We start from the raw sequence: 13,949 nt of genomic DNA on the forward strand, positions 1-13,949 counted from the left end.
TTTTTTTTTTTTTTTTTTTTTTTTTTTTTTTTCCCCCCCCCCCCCCCAAAGGAGAGTGCATGTGTGCACACAAACAGGGGAGGGGGCAAGGGAGATTGGGAATCTTAGAATGGCTCCATGCCCAGCTCAGTCTCACAACTGTGAGATTATGACGTGAGCTGAAATCAAGACTCAGACACTTAACTGACTGAGCCACACAGGTGCCCTATTTTTTTCCTTTCTAATCTGGATTCCTTTTACTTTTTTGTTTGTTTGTTTGTTTGCCTAATTGTATTGGCTAGAACCTCTAGGATAATGTTGAGTGAAAGTGGTGAGAACAAATATCCTGTCTTATTCCTGATCTTAGGGGGAAAATGTCTGGTCTCTTACCATTAAGTATGATATTAACTCAATAGATGCCCTTTATCAAATTGAGGAAGTTTCCTTTTGTTCCTAGTCTGCAGAGTATTTTTTTCATGGAAGTGTTGATTTTTTCAGATGTTTTCTTCATCTATTGAGATGATCATGTGGCTTTTGTTATATTGATGTGATGTATTACATTAATTGATTTTCGGATATTAAATTAACCTTGCATTCCTGGGATAAATCGCACTTGGTCATGGTGTATAATTATTTATACATAGTATGAGGTTCAGTTTACTAATGTTTTGTTGAAGATTTTTATTTTCATATTTATATAAGCATATTCATTGTAGTTTTCATGTGGTTTCTTTGTCTGGCTTTATATAATGAATTGAGAAATGCTCCTCAATTTTTGAAAGAGTTTGTAAAGATTTGTAGTTAAATCTTTCCATGTTTGATATAATTCACCATTGAAGCCATATGGGCCTGGGCTTTTTATTTGTGGGTAGGTTTTTTGATTCTTGATCAGACTCTTTACCTGCTATATGTGTATTTGCATTGTCTATTTCTTCTTTAAGTCTATGTTAGTATTTTGGGTTTTGGGGAATTATTCTGTTTCATGTAGGTTAATCTAATTTATTGGTGTATAGTTGTTCATAGTATTCCTTTTAATTTTTATTTATGTAAGGTTGATAGTAATGTCACCTTCTTAATTTCGGATTCTAGTAATTTCTTTCTTTCTTTTTTTTTTTTTTTGTCAGTGTAACTAGACTTTTGTTGATTTTGTTCACCTTTTCAGTGAACGAGCTTTTGGCTTTATTGACTTAACTTGTGTTTCTATTTAATTATAATGTTTTCATACTAATAGAGATGTATTTCCTAAAATTAATTTTTCACAATAGAACTTAATATATATCACATATTTTGCAATGTTACCTGAGCATTTTATTTGTCCGATCAGATTCTCAGATGCTTAACACTGGAAATGATTTGAAAAACAAAGTCAAAAGTGACTCAGTCCTGCTTACCAGTGAAGAGTATGATGTGAAGGAACAGCACAGCATCACTCAAGCCACTCAGACAAGTCCAGAGGTTCCTTGGCCTTCTCAGTTGGTTAACTTTCCTGGGTGCTCCTTTGATTTTACTAGGGAACAGGTAATAGGAAAACTAATTTATTCTCATTCAATTTGGGCAATTGAAACAAATACTAGATACTAAAAAGTCAAAACATTATTCATTTATTCATTTAAATAATGTTTATTGAGTGCTTATTATGTGCCCAGGCACTGTGTTAGATGCCATGGATATAGTGTTGAGCAAGATTGGAACATTCCCAGCCTTCACAAAGGTTGTAGTCTAATGAGAAGGTAGAGGAGTAAATGTGGGAGAGTACCAGTTCCTGGAATCTAGAAAAGAATCCTGGAGGATAGGTTCTTTTTGATGTCTTAATTTTAAGTTTGTGAAAGTATTATAATATTTCAGAACATTGGAAAAATATTTTTAAACAACTTTAATGCATTCTAACTGTCTGTAGTGCTATCAATATATATTTTAAAAATTTTCCTCTCAGGCTCTTTTCCATAATTTTTCAAAATAATTATTATTCTAATGTATATACTATATATATTTTTTACTTAACATGGTTTAACAAATATTTTTCCATATTGCTACATATGCTTCATATTTATTTTAATGGCAGAGTAATATGGATGTGAATGTACTATCACTTTTTTTTAAGTTTATTTATTTATTTTGAGAGAGACAGAAAAAGTGCAAGCAGGGGAGGGGCAGAGAGAGAGGGAGAATCTCAAGCAGGCTCTGTGCACAGAGCCTGACATGGGCTGGCTCGAACTCATGAAACTGTGAGATCATGACCTGAGCCAAAGTCAGGAGTTGGATGCTCAACCAACTGAGCCACCCAGGTACCCCGTGCTATCACTTCTAATTCTTCCTCTTAATATTTGTTAACATTTGAGTTGCTTCTTATTTTTGTTATTATAAATAAAATATCCAGCAGAATTTTAATTCTCTATGCTAGAACCAAAGAATGAGTTCACTTATCTGTTCACCAGAATTTTTTCGATGTCACCTTTGAGCTAGCAATAGAAAATTGAACAATATATCATCCCCATCAAGAAACTTGAAGTCTAGTGGGAAAGATAGAAGTGTGTAATTGATGGTCATAACATACTGCAATGCAAGTGCAATGCTGGAGATTGGAGAAATATAGGGAATACCCAACTTGGTTTAAGGCAGGAATTCTTAAGCTGGACCCAAAGAAGTCTTGAGAACTTTTTGAAATTAAACATGTATATATTAATGTATCTGTGTAAATGTGTTTTGGAGGAGAGAAAGGTCTTACTGAGTTTTATCATTAAATCTTCATAGTTAGGGGTTAGGGAATAGTTCGAAGAGGAAAAAGTACTTCAACTGAGTCTTAATGTGGGAGGGGAGACCTATTGGCCATCTGGATGAAATGTTTAATGAGATATTCAGAATATGGGCCTGTGGCTCAAGACAAAGTTTCGTGCTAGATCAAGTTATGTGATAGACCCATAGGAATAGATGAGATCATCTAAGAGAGTGAGTGACTCAAGTTATAAGATGACCAATTACAGAATCTAACAGAGTAGTAACATTTAAGGGTTCTTAAACAGCAGAGGAAAGGAAGAAAAGCCTGTGGGTGAGCAGAGATAAACATGAAAGAACTGAGGCATAAAAGGTAAAAGAGAGAGGCTTAGGAAGGAAGAGCAAGGTCAGCAGTGTGTAAAACCACAGAGAGGTCGAGGGGATTTGAAATTAAACAAAATCACTATTAGATTTATAAAGTGCTTCATCTTAAGTCCACTCTCACCAGCACTGGGTGTTTTTACTATCCCAAGTGTCACACCTTTAGATACTGTGTAAATAGTCTGTATATTCTGAAAATGATTAAATTCTCTTACTTCCCAAATTTATCATTTCAGCTCATGGAAGAGAATGAATTTCTTAAACAGGAATTGGCCAAAGCTAAAATGGCTCTTGCAGAGGCTCACTTGGAAAAAGATGCTCTTCTTCATCATATAAAGAAGATGACAGTTGAATAACAGGAATGGCAATCAAAAATTAAAATTAATAGCTGTGGAGTAGGGAGGTTGTATTTATAATGTTATGTTACCAATAGCAGAAGACTTTCCTTTTCATGAAATGACAATAAAATGAAGTAGAATGTGATGAAGTGGTGACTGTTCCAAAGCCAGTTTAGAAAGTATTAGGTACGGGCATTACAATCTTTTGGTTGTTTTGTGTTTTTGGGTTTAACCCTCTTTTAAACTGGTATGATAGGGGGAAGTCAGCACATACTGTAAAATAATTACATGCCTAATGGAAAGAAGGTGTCATTTCCTAATTTTGATATCACATTATAGGCACTTTTTAAAAAGAAAATTGGAAAGCTATTGTGTTCCCACAGATTGCTGGTTTTATTTATCACTATTTGTTAATAATTTATTTACAAAGATTCAAATGCTTTTAGGGCTAGTGTAATTAAAAGGAGGCTTACCTTTTAAATGTTATTAAAATTATGTACTTAATGTGCTCGCTTCGGCAGCACATATACTAAAATTATGTACTTAAAATCTATAATTATTTAATTACTGTGGAAAAGTCCAATCAAGTTAATAAATTATATTGACTGGGTTTGAAAATTCTGGAAAATCATCACCCTACTGAACTTACAAAGTAATTTGAAAATGTGAAAAACAAATCATTTAAAATGATTAATAAACTGTATAAGTTAAAGCTATAATTTTCAACTAAAAGATCGTACAAATGTAAAAATAAAAAGCACAAACTGTAAAAAAGCAAAGCATTACAGTATATGGCCAACTGATTTAGAAAGCATTACTTGTACATTCCTTAAACAGTTTATGTTAGAAGTAAAAGAGTAATTTAACTATCCCTACATTTGGTAGCATTTGTAACTACAAGAATTTTAATTAATACTATTTATATTATTTCTTTACCTTTATCTTTTCTCTATTTAAGGAGGGGAATGTTTGCAGAGAATTTTCTTTTCATATACATAAAATTTCATACCATTCTTGTAGTAACATATTAGGTAGATGTTTACACATATTGTATTTATAAAGCTAGTTTTGATTAAAGGTCTCTGTGATATAAATATTATCTTCTATAATAAGAATAATGGTACATTTTGAATTCTATTTTCTAGGGATTGTTAAGATTGAAACCAACATGAGAGAGAAAATCATGCATTATAAAAGTTTATGAGTGTTTAAGAAACAGATGTTTTTAAAGATTTAAAATATATTTCTGATAGAATTAAACTAAGTAGGGTCTATTTTAAAATTCACATTCTTAAACATAAATATATCCAAGCTATAACATGAAACAGCTCAGAGTACTCTTTCTTTAAGATACTTGAAGATTTTAAATGACATTACAACACTTATGGTGCTTTGCTTGTTTGGCATGACTTCCATAGCCATCCCTATATCGGAATACTTGGAGGAAAATACATGTTTCATTTACATTAAGTGTTGGAGTGATTTAGATTTCACTGAAAACAATACTGGCCTTTTTTTTTCCTTCTGTAACATCCATTTTCATTGACATTATTTAAAAATACAGGCCTGTTGTGGGAGCTGAGGATATAGCAAAGAACAAATTAAATTGTTAATTTTTTACCTCAGAGTATTTTAAAAATCACCTTTAAACCATGTTAATCTAAAACTATATAGTAGTCTTAGACTAAAAGCAAAGGTCTAATTAAAGATTTAAAACATACAGCTTATATCCTTAGTTTAGAGTACTGTTGATTTGTAGGTATTCAACAAAAGCAGTCTCTTACACAAAAGCAGGACTGATGGGACATTAACTTCTTCAGAGCCGACAGTTTCTCAGGACTGCCTTATTTGCTCCATAGAAGTTTTAAATTTGTGGTGTAATTGTTTAGTGTTACAGAAGCTGGATGTTTTCCTTTTTCCTTTTTAGTTTACTTGGCCTTCTCAAGAAGCATATAAACAGTAGAGATGATAATTAATATTGATTTGAGCATTCTTATATGCTTTGTTGGACTTTTTAAATTTATAGTGAGTACTATTTTTATAGAGATTTAAAATTCGTAAAGCACTTTGAAAAACATTATCTCATGTAATTCTCACAACAAATCTGGGAGGTAGGTATTACTCACATTTTATAACTTTTACCAAACAAACAAACCCTGTGGCTTAAAAAAGAACAAGTGACTTGACTGAAATCACAATCAATAACTTGCCCTTTTGACTTAAATCCCAATTATATGTTTTTATTTTACCTTTGTCATTAATTTACAGATTTTGCCAGAGGTAGGGAAAGGAGTCATTTACTTACTTTTATCTGTTTTTTTTTATAAGATAAATATAATACTTTTAATTGTGCAAGTGTGATGTGTGTATATTTTTCAAACTACTTAGAAGATAGTGGAAGAACCTTTGTTTAAGTTAACCCCAACCTTTTCACAGTGTGAGAAATACAGGAGTAAACCTATGATAAACTTACCAGAATTTTTTAATGACCATAAAGTAGAAAAAAAAAGTTGCCATATTTTTTATTTTTACTTTTACGTTATTTGCACTGAGTCTCTAGCCAGAGATGTTAGTGATCATGGGCTGAAATGGTAATTGTGTTTTGCCTTTTAATTTTATGTACATCAAAAACATTTTCTTAGTATCTTGTATTTTTTTTCTTATCTCATTTTGTCCTAGAATTTCAAAAGACCACCCTGTGACATTAATTGTGATGAAATGTTATTTTTATTTAAGCCACATAAGAATGGCTAGGTGTGATTGCATGAAAATATATGTAGAAAAATTAACCAGAAACTCCTTTCTGGATTTGTTGTAGTTATTTGGTATTTGTCACAACAAGAGTTATAATAACTTCCACTTTAACAAGTTTTTATTAATCTCCACTCTACTCAAGACATTTCCTATTTCAGTGAATGGTACCACCATCACCCTGGTTCCCAAACTGGAAACCCTGAACTACTCTTAGACACTTTCCTCTCCCTACCTGCCCCCCACCGTCAGCTCTTTACCAGGTCCTGTCATCTCTCGTATTTGTCGGCTTCTCTCCACCTCTCATCGCCTCCCTAGCCACCATCAGCACCTTTTGCCTGCTTTACTGCAGTTGCCTCCTGACTGGTCTTCCTACAGCTCCTCTGGCCCTCCTCTGATTCACTCTACTGCAGGCAAAATTCTCTTTTGAAGTGCAGTTTTAATCAAGGCAACCCCCCCATCCCTATTCTTACCCACTTTAATGGCTTTTTCTTGCTCTTAAGATGAAAACAAAAATATTTAAGTTAGAGCCACTATTTAGGGTATAATTCTGAGCATTAAAAGAGTTAATGTCCAAACCATTAAAACGGTGGCTGGCACATAATTGTACATCGTGTTTCAGTTACTTTGTTACTTCGTTGCACTTCAAGTATCTGGAATGAGTGGGAATTAAAGTGCTTCTTCCACCACAGGAGCCTTTGTTTGTGTTCCTTTGTCTTGAAATACCTCTTCCTGTTGCATTGCCTAGTTTAATTCTTATTTGTCTTTCAGATCTCACTTATTCATCACTTCCTCAGGGAAGCATTCCTTAATTCCGGTCACACAGTAAGAACCACTGTTGTCTGTTATCACATGAACACATACCTCTACTTAGCGTTGAACATTTTTGTAATTTTATATGTATTTATTTGATTAATGTAGACCCTCTAGACTGTAAACCCCCATGAGGACAGGAACTGTGTTTTTGTTGTCAATGTTCAACTTTGTATTCCTTATGCCTCATACAGTGGCTGGCACATAGTAGGTGCTCAATAAATCTGTTGAAAGAATAAAATGAGTGGATGTGAGGTATCAAGGGTGTTTTTTAGGTATTAAGTTTTTCCTCTACGTTGGATTGAGGAGAGATGGAACACTGGTAGAAAGTAAATAGTGGTAGTTATTTAAAGGAACAGACATTTTGAGTCCTTAGGGAAAGAAAAAGGTGGGCAATGGAGAAATTTGCGATAGTGTTTTCTTCAGAATTTTTAGTCTCTGAACTTGTAGTTGATTTATCACAAACCATCACCAAACAGAAAATTAGCACATCACTTCATGAAACTGCTAGAGTGCCAGAATGTCATGTGGCTTTGATTGTAACATACGGTGTTGTGGCTGTGGAGATCTGACAGTCCTGTCAGCCAAACAAAATGGAAACAAGGCCAAAAGAGTACTGGCTGAAATAGTTTTCGATTTTTGACAAATTGACTAGTACACAGGATCAGTAGTGCCTAATTCCTTAAAGTACAGAAATCTCATTTTGGTACTCACTTGTTCCTAGAGATGGTGAAAAAAGTAAATTCTGAGCTAAGCTTCAGTTTATTTTTAAAAATGTGAAATACTAAAAGCTAGACCTAACACAGGATATAGAAACAAATAATGTTTTTAAAACACTCATTTCTTCATTAAATTATACTACTCAATAAGTTTTTTTTTTTAATTTTTTGCCACCTTTATTTGAGAAATACAAAGGTAAAAGGAAGCAAAAATGCAAGCATGATTGTTTTTACCAAATATTAGATGTCTGATGAATTCTTGTAGAGTGGAGGAAACTCACGTTACTCTTACAGTATTGAAATGTAGCATATATGGTGCTAACACTATTGTGTAGTCTTGGCAGGTTTGAGAATTTGAAACTCAGAAAAATTTTAAGAAATATGAAATGTCTTTTTTTCCTACTTGTGTAATAAAACATGTGATAATGTTTTGTTCTTAGAAGAAAACATATCACTAAATCAAAAGAAGGGTAAACTGGGTTTTAAAAGATTTGAAACCATTTAGACAAAAAGGCAGTACTTTATTATAAATTAGATTTTATCTTCAATTTGCTTGTGTCATCTATCAAAAGTCAATTCCTTCTTTACAAGTTATACTAAACTGAATGTTAAGTACAATACTCACTCTTAGCTCTTCACTGTTTATATGAAAAAATATTTGCTCAATTAGTGAAGAAATACTTGAGCGTGATGGAGATTAGGAGAGCACAGTGAGGTGATTTAGTCTTTTTCTTGCAGCCATTTGGCAGAATTGTTTTGGCTGATATGACAAAACACTCAAATACTGAATCACAAATGCCACTAAGAATAAATGAGAATAAAAAATAGGTATATGAATGAAAGCTTAAATAAATAGAGATCAGAAGTATCTCTGAAGGATATGAGTGAAATAAATACAGGGGTATGATCAAAGCCTATCATTCCCAATATTTAAAATCATTCCAATTAAAATAGGTATATAGTATAATCAGAGCAGGAAATTTTTAAAGTAACCGTAGTAAACAAATACGGTGTAAGGAATATGGTGGACAATATTGCAATAATAAAGCACTTGAAAAAGATTTGTGGGAAGGAATTCACTTCCGTTAAAACCCAAAGCAAAAAATTGGTATGGAAATTCTGTTTTTTTTAATGTTTATTTATTTATTTTGATTTGAGAGAACGCGCAAGTTGGGGAGAGGGCAGAGGGAGAGAGACAGAATCCCACGCAGGCTCCACACTGAGTGATGTAGGGCTTGATCTACAACCCTGGGATCATGGCCTGAGCTGAAATCAAGAGTCAGATGCTCAACCGACTGAGCCACCCAGGCGCCCCTGATATGAAAATTCTTAAACGTAATGTGAAAAATTGGCAAATGCAGAAATTCAGTTCTTCACTAAATGATATGCCCACAACTGTTAAGATTCTAATTTCAACATGGAAAGTGAGGAAATTCACTGCTAGTGGAGACATTTTATTGGTATAGCAATAATATGACATCTTACTTAGCATTTTGTCCAAATTCAAGATATTTGCTTCATAATACTTATTAGCATAATTAGCACAGACAGGTATGATAATCATTTGCTGCTCTTTAAAAAGTTTTTAATTTGGGGCGCCTGGGTGGCGCAGTCGGTTAAGCGTCCGACTTCAGCCAGGTCACGATCGCGCGGTCCGTGAGTTCGAGCCCCGCGTCGGGCTCTGGGCTGATGGCTCAGAGACTGGAGCCTGCTTCCGATTCTGTGTCTCCCTCTCTCTCTGCCCCTCCCCAGTTCATGCTCTGTCTCTCTCTGTCCCAAAAATAAATAAACGTTGAAAAAAAAAATTTAAAAAAAAATTTTTAATTTATATCCAAGTTAGTTAGCATATAGTACAATAATGATGTCAGGACTAGAATCCATTGATTCATCCTCTACATATAATACCCAGTGTTCGTCTCAACAAGTGTCCTCCTCAGTGCCCCTCGCCCAATTAGCCAATTCCCCCACCCAAAGCCCCTCCAGCAATCCTCAGTTTGTTCTGTATATTTAAGAGTCTCTTATGTTTTGTCCCTCTCCCTGATTTTATATTATTTTTGCTTCCCTTCCCTTATTTATGTTCATCTGTTTTGTATTTTAAACTCCTCATATGAGTGAAGTCGTATATTTGTCTTTCTCTGGCCAATTTTGCTTAGCATAATACACTCTAGTTCCATCCATGTTGTTGCAAATGGCCAGATTTCATTCTTTTTGATTGCTGAGTAATACTCCACTGTATCTAGAAACCACATCTTTATCCATCCGTCCGTCGATGGACATTTGGGCTCTTTCCATACTTTGGCTATTGTCGATAGCGCTGCTGTAAACATTGGGGTGCGTGTGCTCATTTGCTGCCTTCTTTACTCTGATTTATTTTTACTTTCTTCATCCCTTGCAATTGAACGAGATTCTTTTGTGCAAAACAAAAGTTATGAAGGTAAGAGAGTCTGAATAGGCATATGGAATGAGCAAGTTCAGCAACTTTTTCATATCCCATTTCTATAAATTTCCATAATTTAAAGAATTCTTATATCAATAAAAATATGCCCAGGCCAAGAATATCTTTATGAAAAGTGATAGGTTTTTGCTACATTAGTACAGATATTTGAGAAATACTGTAAATGTATATGAGCCTTTTCTATAATTTTAGTGGGGGTACAGTTAATACTTTGCAATTTTTACATGTATCTTTTAGTCTCCTCCCCCACTTTTTGCCTTCAGAATTCAGTTTCTTGTAAATATGTTTTGTTAGGGAGGATTTAGCTTGATTTTGTTTCGATCTACTTTTTGTGTAGCTTCATTAGTATGCCCAGAGACCATTTTAGTATGTGACCAAATTTAGAAATTGAAGCACAAATAATAAAAATAATATACACTGGTGGTTTTATATTCATTTTTTCCTTCCTGTTTGTACAGTCAATATTGCAATATATCATTAAGTCAAAGAATAAAATTGCAGAAGAGTTGGAAGGAAATTTAGAAGTCCTCTAGTTCAGCCTCCCACTCAAAACCAGTCCAGAGGGTTGCCTGGATGGCTCAGTCAGTTGAGTGTCCGACTTTGGCTTGGGTCATGATCTCCCGGTTCGTGAGTTTGAGCCCCACATGGGGGTCTCTGCTGTCAGTGCCAAACCTGCTTCAGATCCTCTGTTCCCCTCTCTCTCCTCCCGTCCCCAGCTTGTGGGTGCTCTCTCTCTCTCTCTCTCTCTCTCAAAAATAAACATTAAAAAAAAAAAAAAAATCCAGAGTTTCCAACATGGAGTCACCAAATTACAGCTGAAATTCCTAATGAGAAAACATTCTACCAGACAAACCTTCCTGTTTTAAGTAGTTCTAATTGGCCATTTTTTTTTCCTATTAGTGAATTAGAACATCTCCCTTGTACTACATGTTGGTCCTACATTTTTTATTCACATACAAAAATGATTATATCTCCTGCCAAGTCTCTTTTCTAGGCTTAGCATCCATAATCTCGTATTTTTCAAAAGACAGTTTGTTCAAAGACTTTACCATTATTTGTCATTTGGATGTACCCCAGTTTGCTAAAGTCCCTCTTAAAACATTTAAATAAATTTGGATGTCTCTGTCTACAATTTAAAGAAAACCGACTTTAAAGGTAGTGATTCCCTAAAAGTTTTAAGTAGAAGTGGTTTAATGTTTCATATTACAAAACAATACATGTAGAGATGAGTGGTTACTGATGCTCATTGATGTTATCACGGATTAAATTCTTTCCATCTTTCTGTCTTCTTCATTTCAGGGCATTTTAGCTTCATACTTCTCTCATGGTTACGAGTTAACCACAGCAAGCTCCAAGCAAAATCTCTTTACACAGCTTCATCCACAGGCAGGGGGAAATAAAAAAAGTGTTTTCCCTCATCTTCTTTTTAAATAAAACCTCCCCAAATTCCTCAGCAGATGCGCCCTTATATCTTGTTTTGAAATACATCGCATTCCTGTCAAAACCACCGTTGGTTAAAATTAATCACTTCCAGTGGATGCTTCCCTGAGTATGTGGTCACTCAAAGGTGAGAACCTGGTTAAAAGGCTCTCTACCTACCAGAAGGGTGGGAAGCAGATGGATTTGAGTAGGAAATCAACAGTGCAAATCACCAACACTGAATACTTAACACCACGTGGTCTGACGAGGAATACAGTGGGATTTACTAACACAAAACATATCTATTTTTTTTTTTCCAACGTTTATTTATTTTTGGGACAGAGAGAGACAGAGCATGAACGGGGGAGGGGCAGAGAGAGAGAGGGAGACACAGAATCGGAAACAGGCTCTCCTACATTTCACCCTCTGTGTTAGTTTCCTATTGCTGTCATAACAAAATACCAGAGTTATTATTTCACAGTGCAGTGGGTCAGAATTCTAGGAACGGTGTGGTTCAGCTGGGCCCACTTCTTAGGGCCACACAAAGCTGAAGTCATGGTGTCGGCAAGGCTGCATTCCTTGCTGGGGTCTCGGGTGAATCTGCTTCCAAGCACAGTTTGTGAGCCAAGATTAGTTCCTTGTACTTTTAGGGCTGCCGTCCCATTTCCTTGCTGGCTATCTTTCTCATCTGAGAATTGTTCTCTGCTTCTAGAAGTTACCCACATTCATGAGCTTGAGACACCCTTTCTCCATCTTCAAACTCTGTGACAGCAGCTTGGGCCCGTCTCATACTTCACATCTCCTGACCTCCCCATTCTGCTTCTACTACAGAAAGTTCACTGCTTGTAAGGGCTCCTACAATTAGTTTGGGCTCACTTGAATAATCCAGGATAGTCACTCAGTTTAAAGGTCTGTAACCTTAATTATGTCTGCAGAGCCCCTCCCTTTTGCCATGGAAAACAATATAAAGTTCTGGGGAGGGAGGTGAATCTTTGGGCGTCATTATCCCAACTATCACAACCTTGTACTTTGTTGTTGCTGTTGTTGTTTAAGCATAATTGCTTGGATTGTTCACTTAGTTCTAAAATAACCTTCTTAGTATATTTTCTGAGCGTGCTATTTTTAAAATGTTCTCATCATTTTATTTTTCAATTGTACAAATTACTTGGCATTTACATTTATGTAATCATGAAATAGTTTTACTCCTTAATATATCATAAAATTTTCTCCCATGTCACTCAGTTCTTTATAATTTTAATTATTATATAATACTTCATTGAGTAGATATACTAAAGTTTATTTAACAGTTGCTCCATTGTTAATTACTTGGATTTTTCCCAGTATTTCACTGTTATGAATAACTCTATAATGAACATTTTTTGTGCCCAAAAATTATCTATATGTTGGATTAATTTCTTATAGATTCTCAAAAGTAGAATAATTGCATCGAAGGCCATGGATTTCTCATGATAGAAACTAGTTTCCAAAAGGTTTAAACAAAGTTTGTATCCTCAGAAGCACTTTTACCTGTTTGAATGTCATCATTAAAAACAAAGCAAACAGAATTGAAATGAAAGGACATTACAGGGGCCCCTGGCTGACTCAGTTGGTTAAGTGTCTGACTTCGACCCAGGTCATGATCTCCCTGTTGGTGAGTTAAAGCCCCGCGTCGGGCTTTGTGCTAATAGCTCAGAGCCTGAAGCCTGCTTCGGATTCTCTCTCTCTCTCTCTCTCTCTCTCTCTCTCTCTCTCTCTCTGCCCCTCTTCTGCTTGTGCTCTGTGGGTAGATACATAGACAATGATAAAAGCTAGTATTACTGTAACAATGTTGTGTAGCTCTATTTTTTGTTTTCCATAAAATTTAAGAGACTAATACATTTTTAAAAACAGCCTAAAAGCTAGTATTATTGTAATTTTGGTTTGTAACTCCATATTTTTTATCTATATAATTTAAGAGACTAATGCATTAAGTTATTAGTTAATATTTTTGGAGACACAGTGTATAAAGATGAAATTTTGTGTGACATCAACTGAAAGGAGTAGGGACAGAACTGCTGAAAGAGCAGAAGCAGTGAGAAGTGGTTGGAAACTGAATATAATTTGAAGGTGCAGCCATTGGGGATTTGCTATTGGAATGGATGCAGTTAGTGAAATAGGAGTCTGTGCTTTATGACCTGAGCAATTTACTGAAATGCCTAGCAGAGTGTTTGACCTCTCTGGATCTGAACATTTCATCTGTGATCACACACCCACATTCAGCAAAACGAAATCCCTGCAGATTACCCTCTTCCTTAGACAAAGTTAGGAACCATCTACTGCTATTTGAGCACACTTCTGTGTGTGTGTGTGTGTGTGTGTGTGTGTGTGTGTGTGTGTGTGTGT

The 13,949-nt window shown here is 35.0% G+C and overlaps 1 protein-coding gene across 1 annotated transcript in view; it reads left to right on the top strand.

Moving 5' to 3' along the window:
* Positions 1–3,559, top strand: part of BLTP3B (bridge-like lipid transfer protein family member 3B) — a 116,631-nt gene extending 113,072 nt beyond the window's left edge. Inside the window, exons 19-20 of the mRNA XM_040490421.1 lie at positions 1,304–1,497; positions 3,309–3,559. Of these exons, the coding sequence (XP_040346355.1) occupies positions 1,304–1,497; positions 3,309–3,428 (314 nt within the window). The 3' untranslated portion in view covers positions 3,429–3,559. The remainder of the gene's footprint in view (positions 1–1,303; positions 1,498–3,308) is intronic.
* The last annotated feature ends 10,390 nt before the right edge of the window (positions 3,560–13,949 follow it).

Source organism: Herpailurus yagouaroundi, unplaced genomic scaffold (assembly GCF_014898765.1).
Source record: "Herpailurus yagouaroundi ecotype Mexico unplaced genomic scaffold, PumYag 182, whole genome shotgun sequence".
Classification (NCBI taxonomy): domain Eukaryota; kingdom Metazoa; phylum Chordata; class Mammalia; order Carnivora; family Felidae; genus Herpailurus; species Herpailurus yagouaroundi.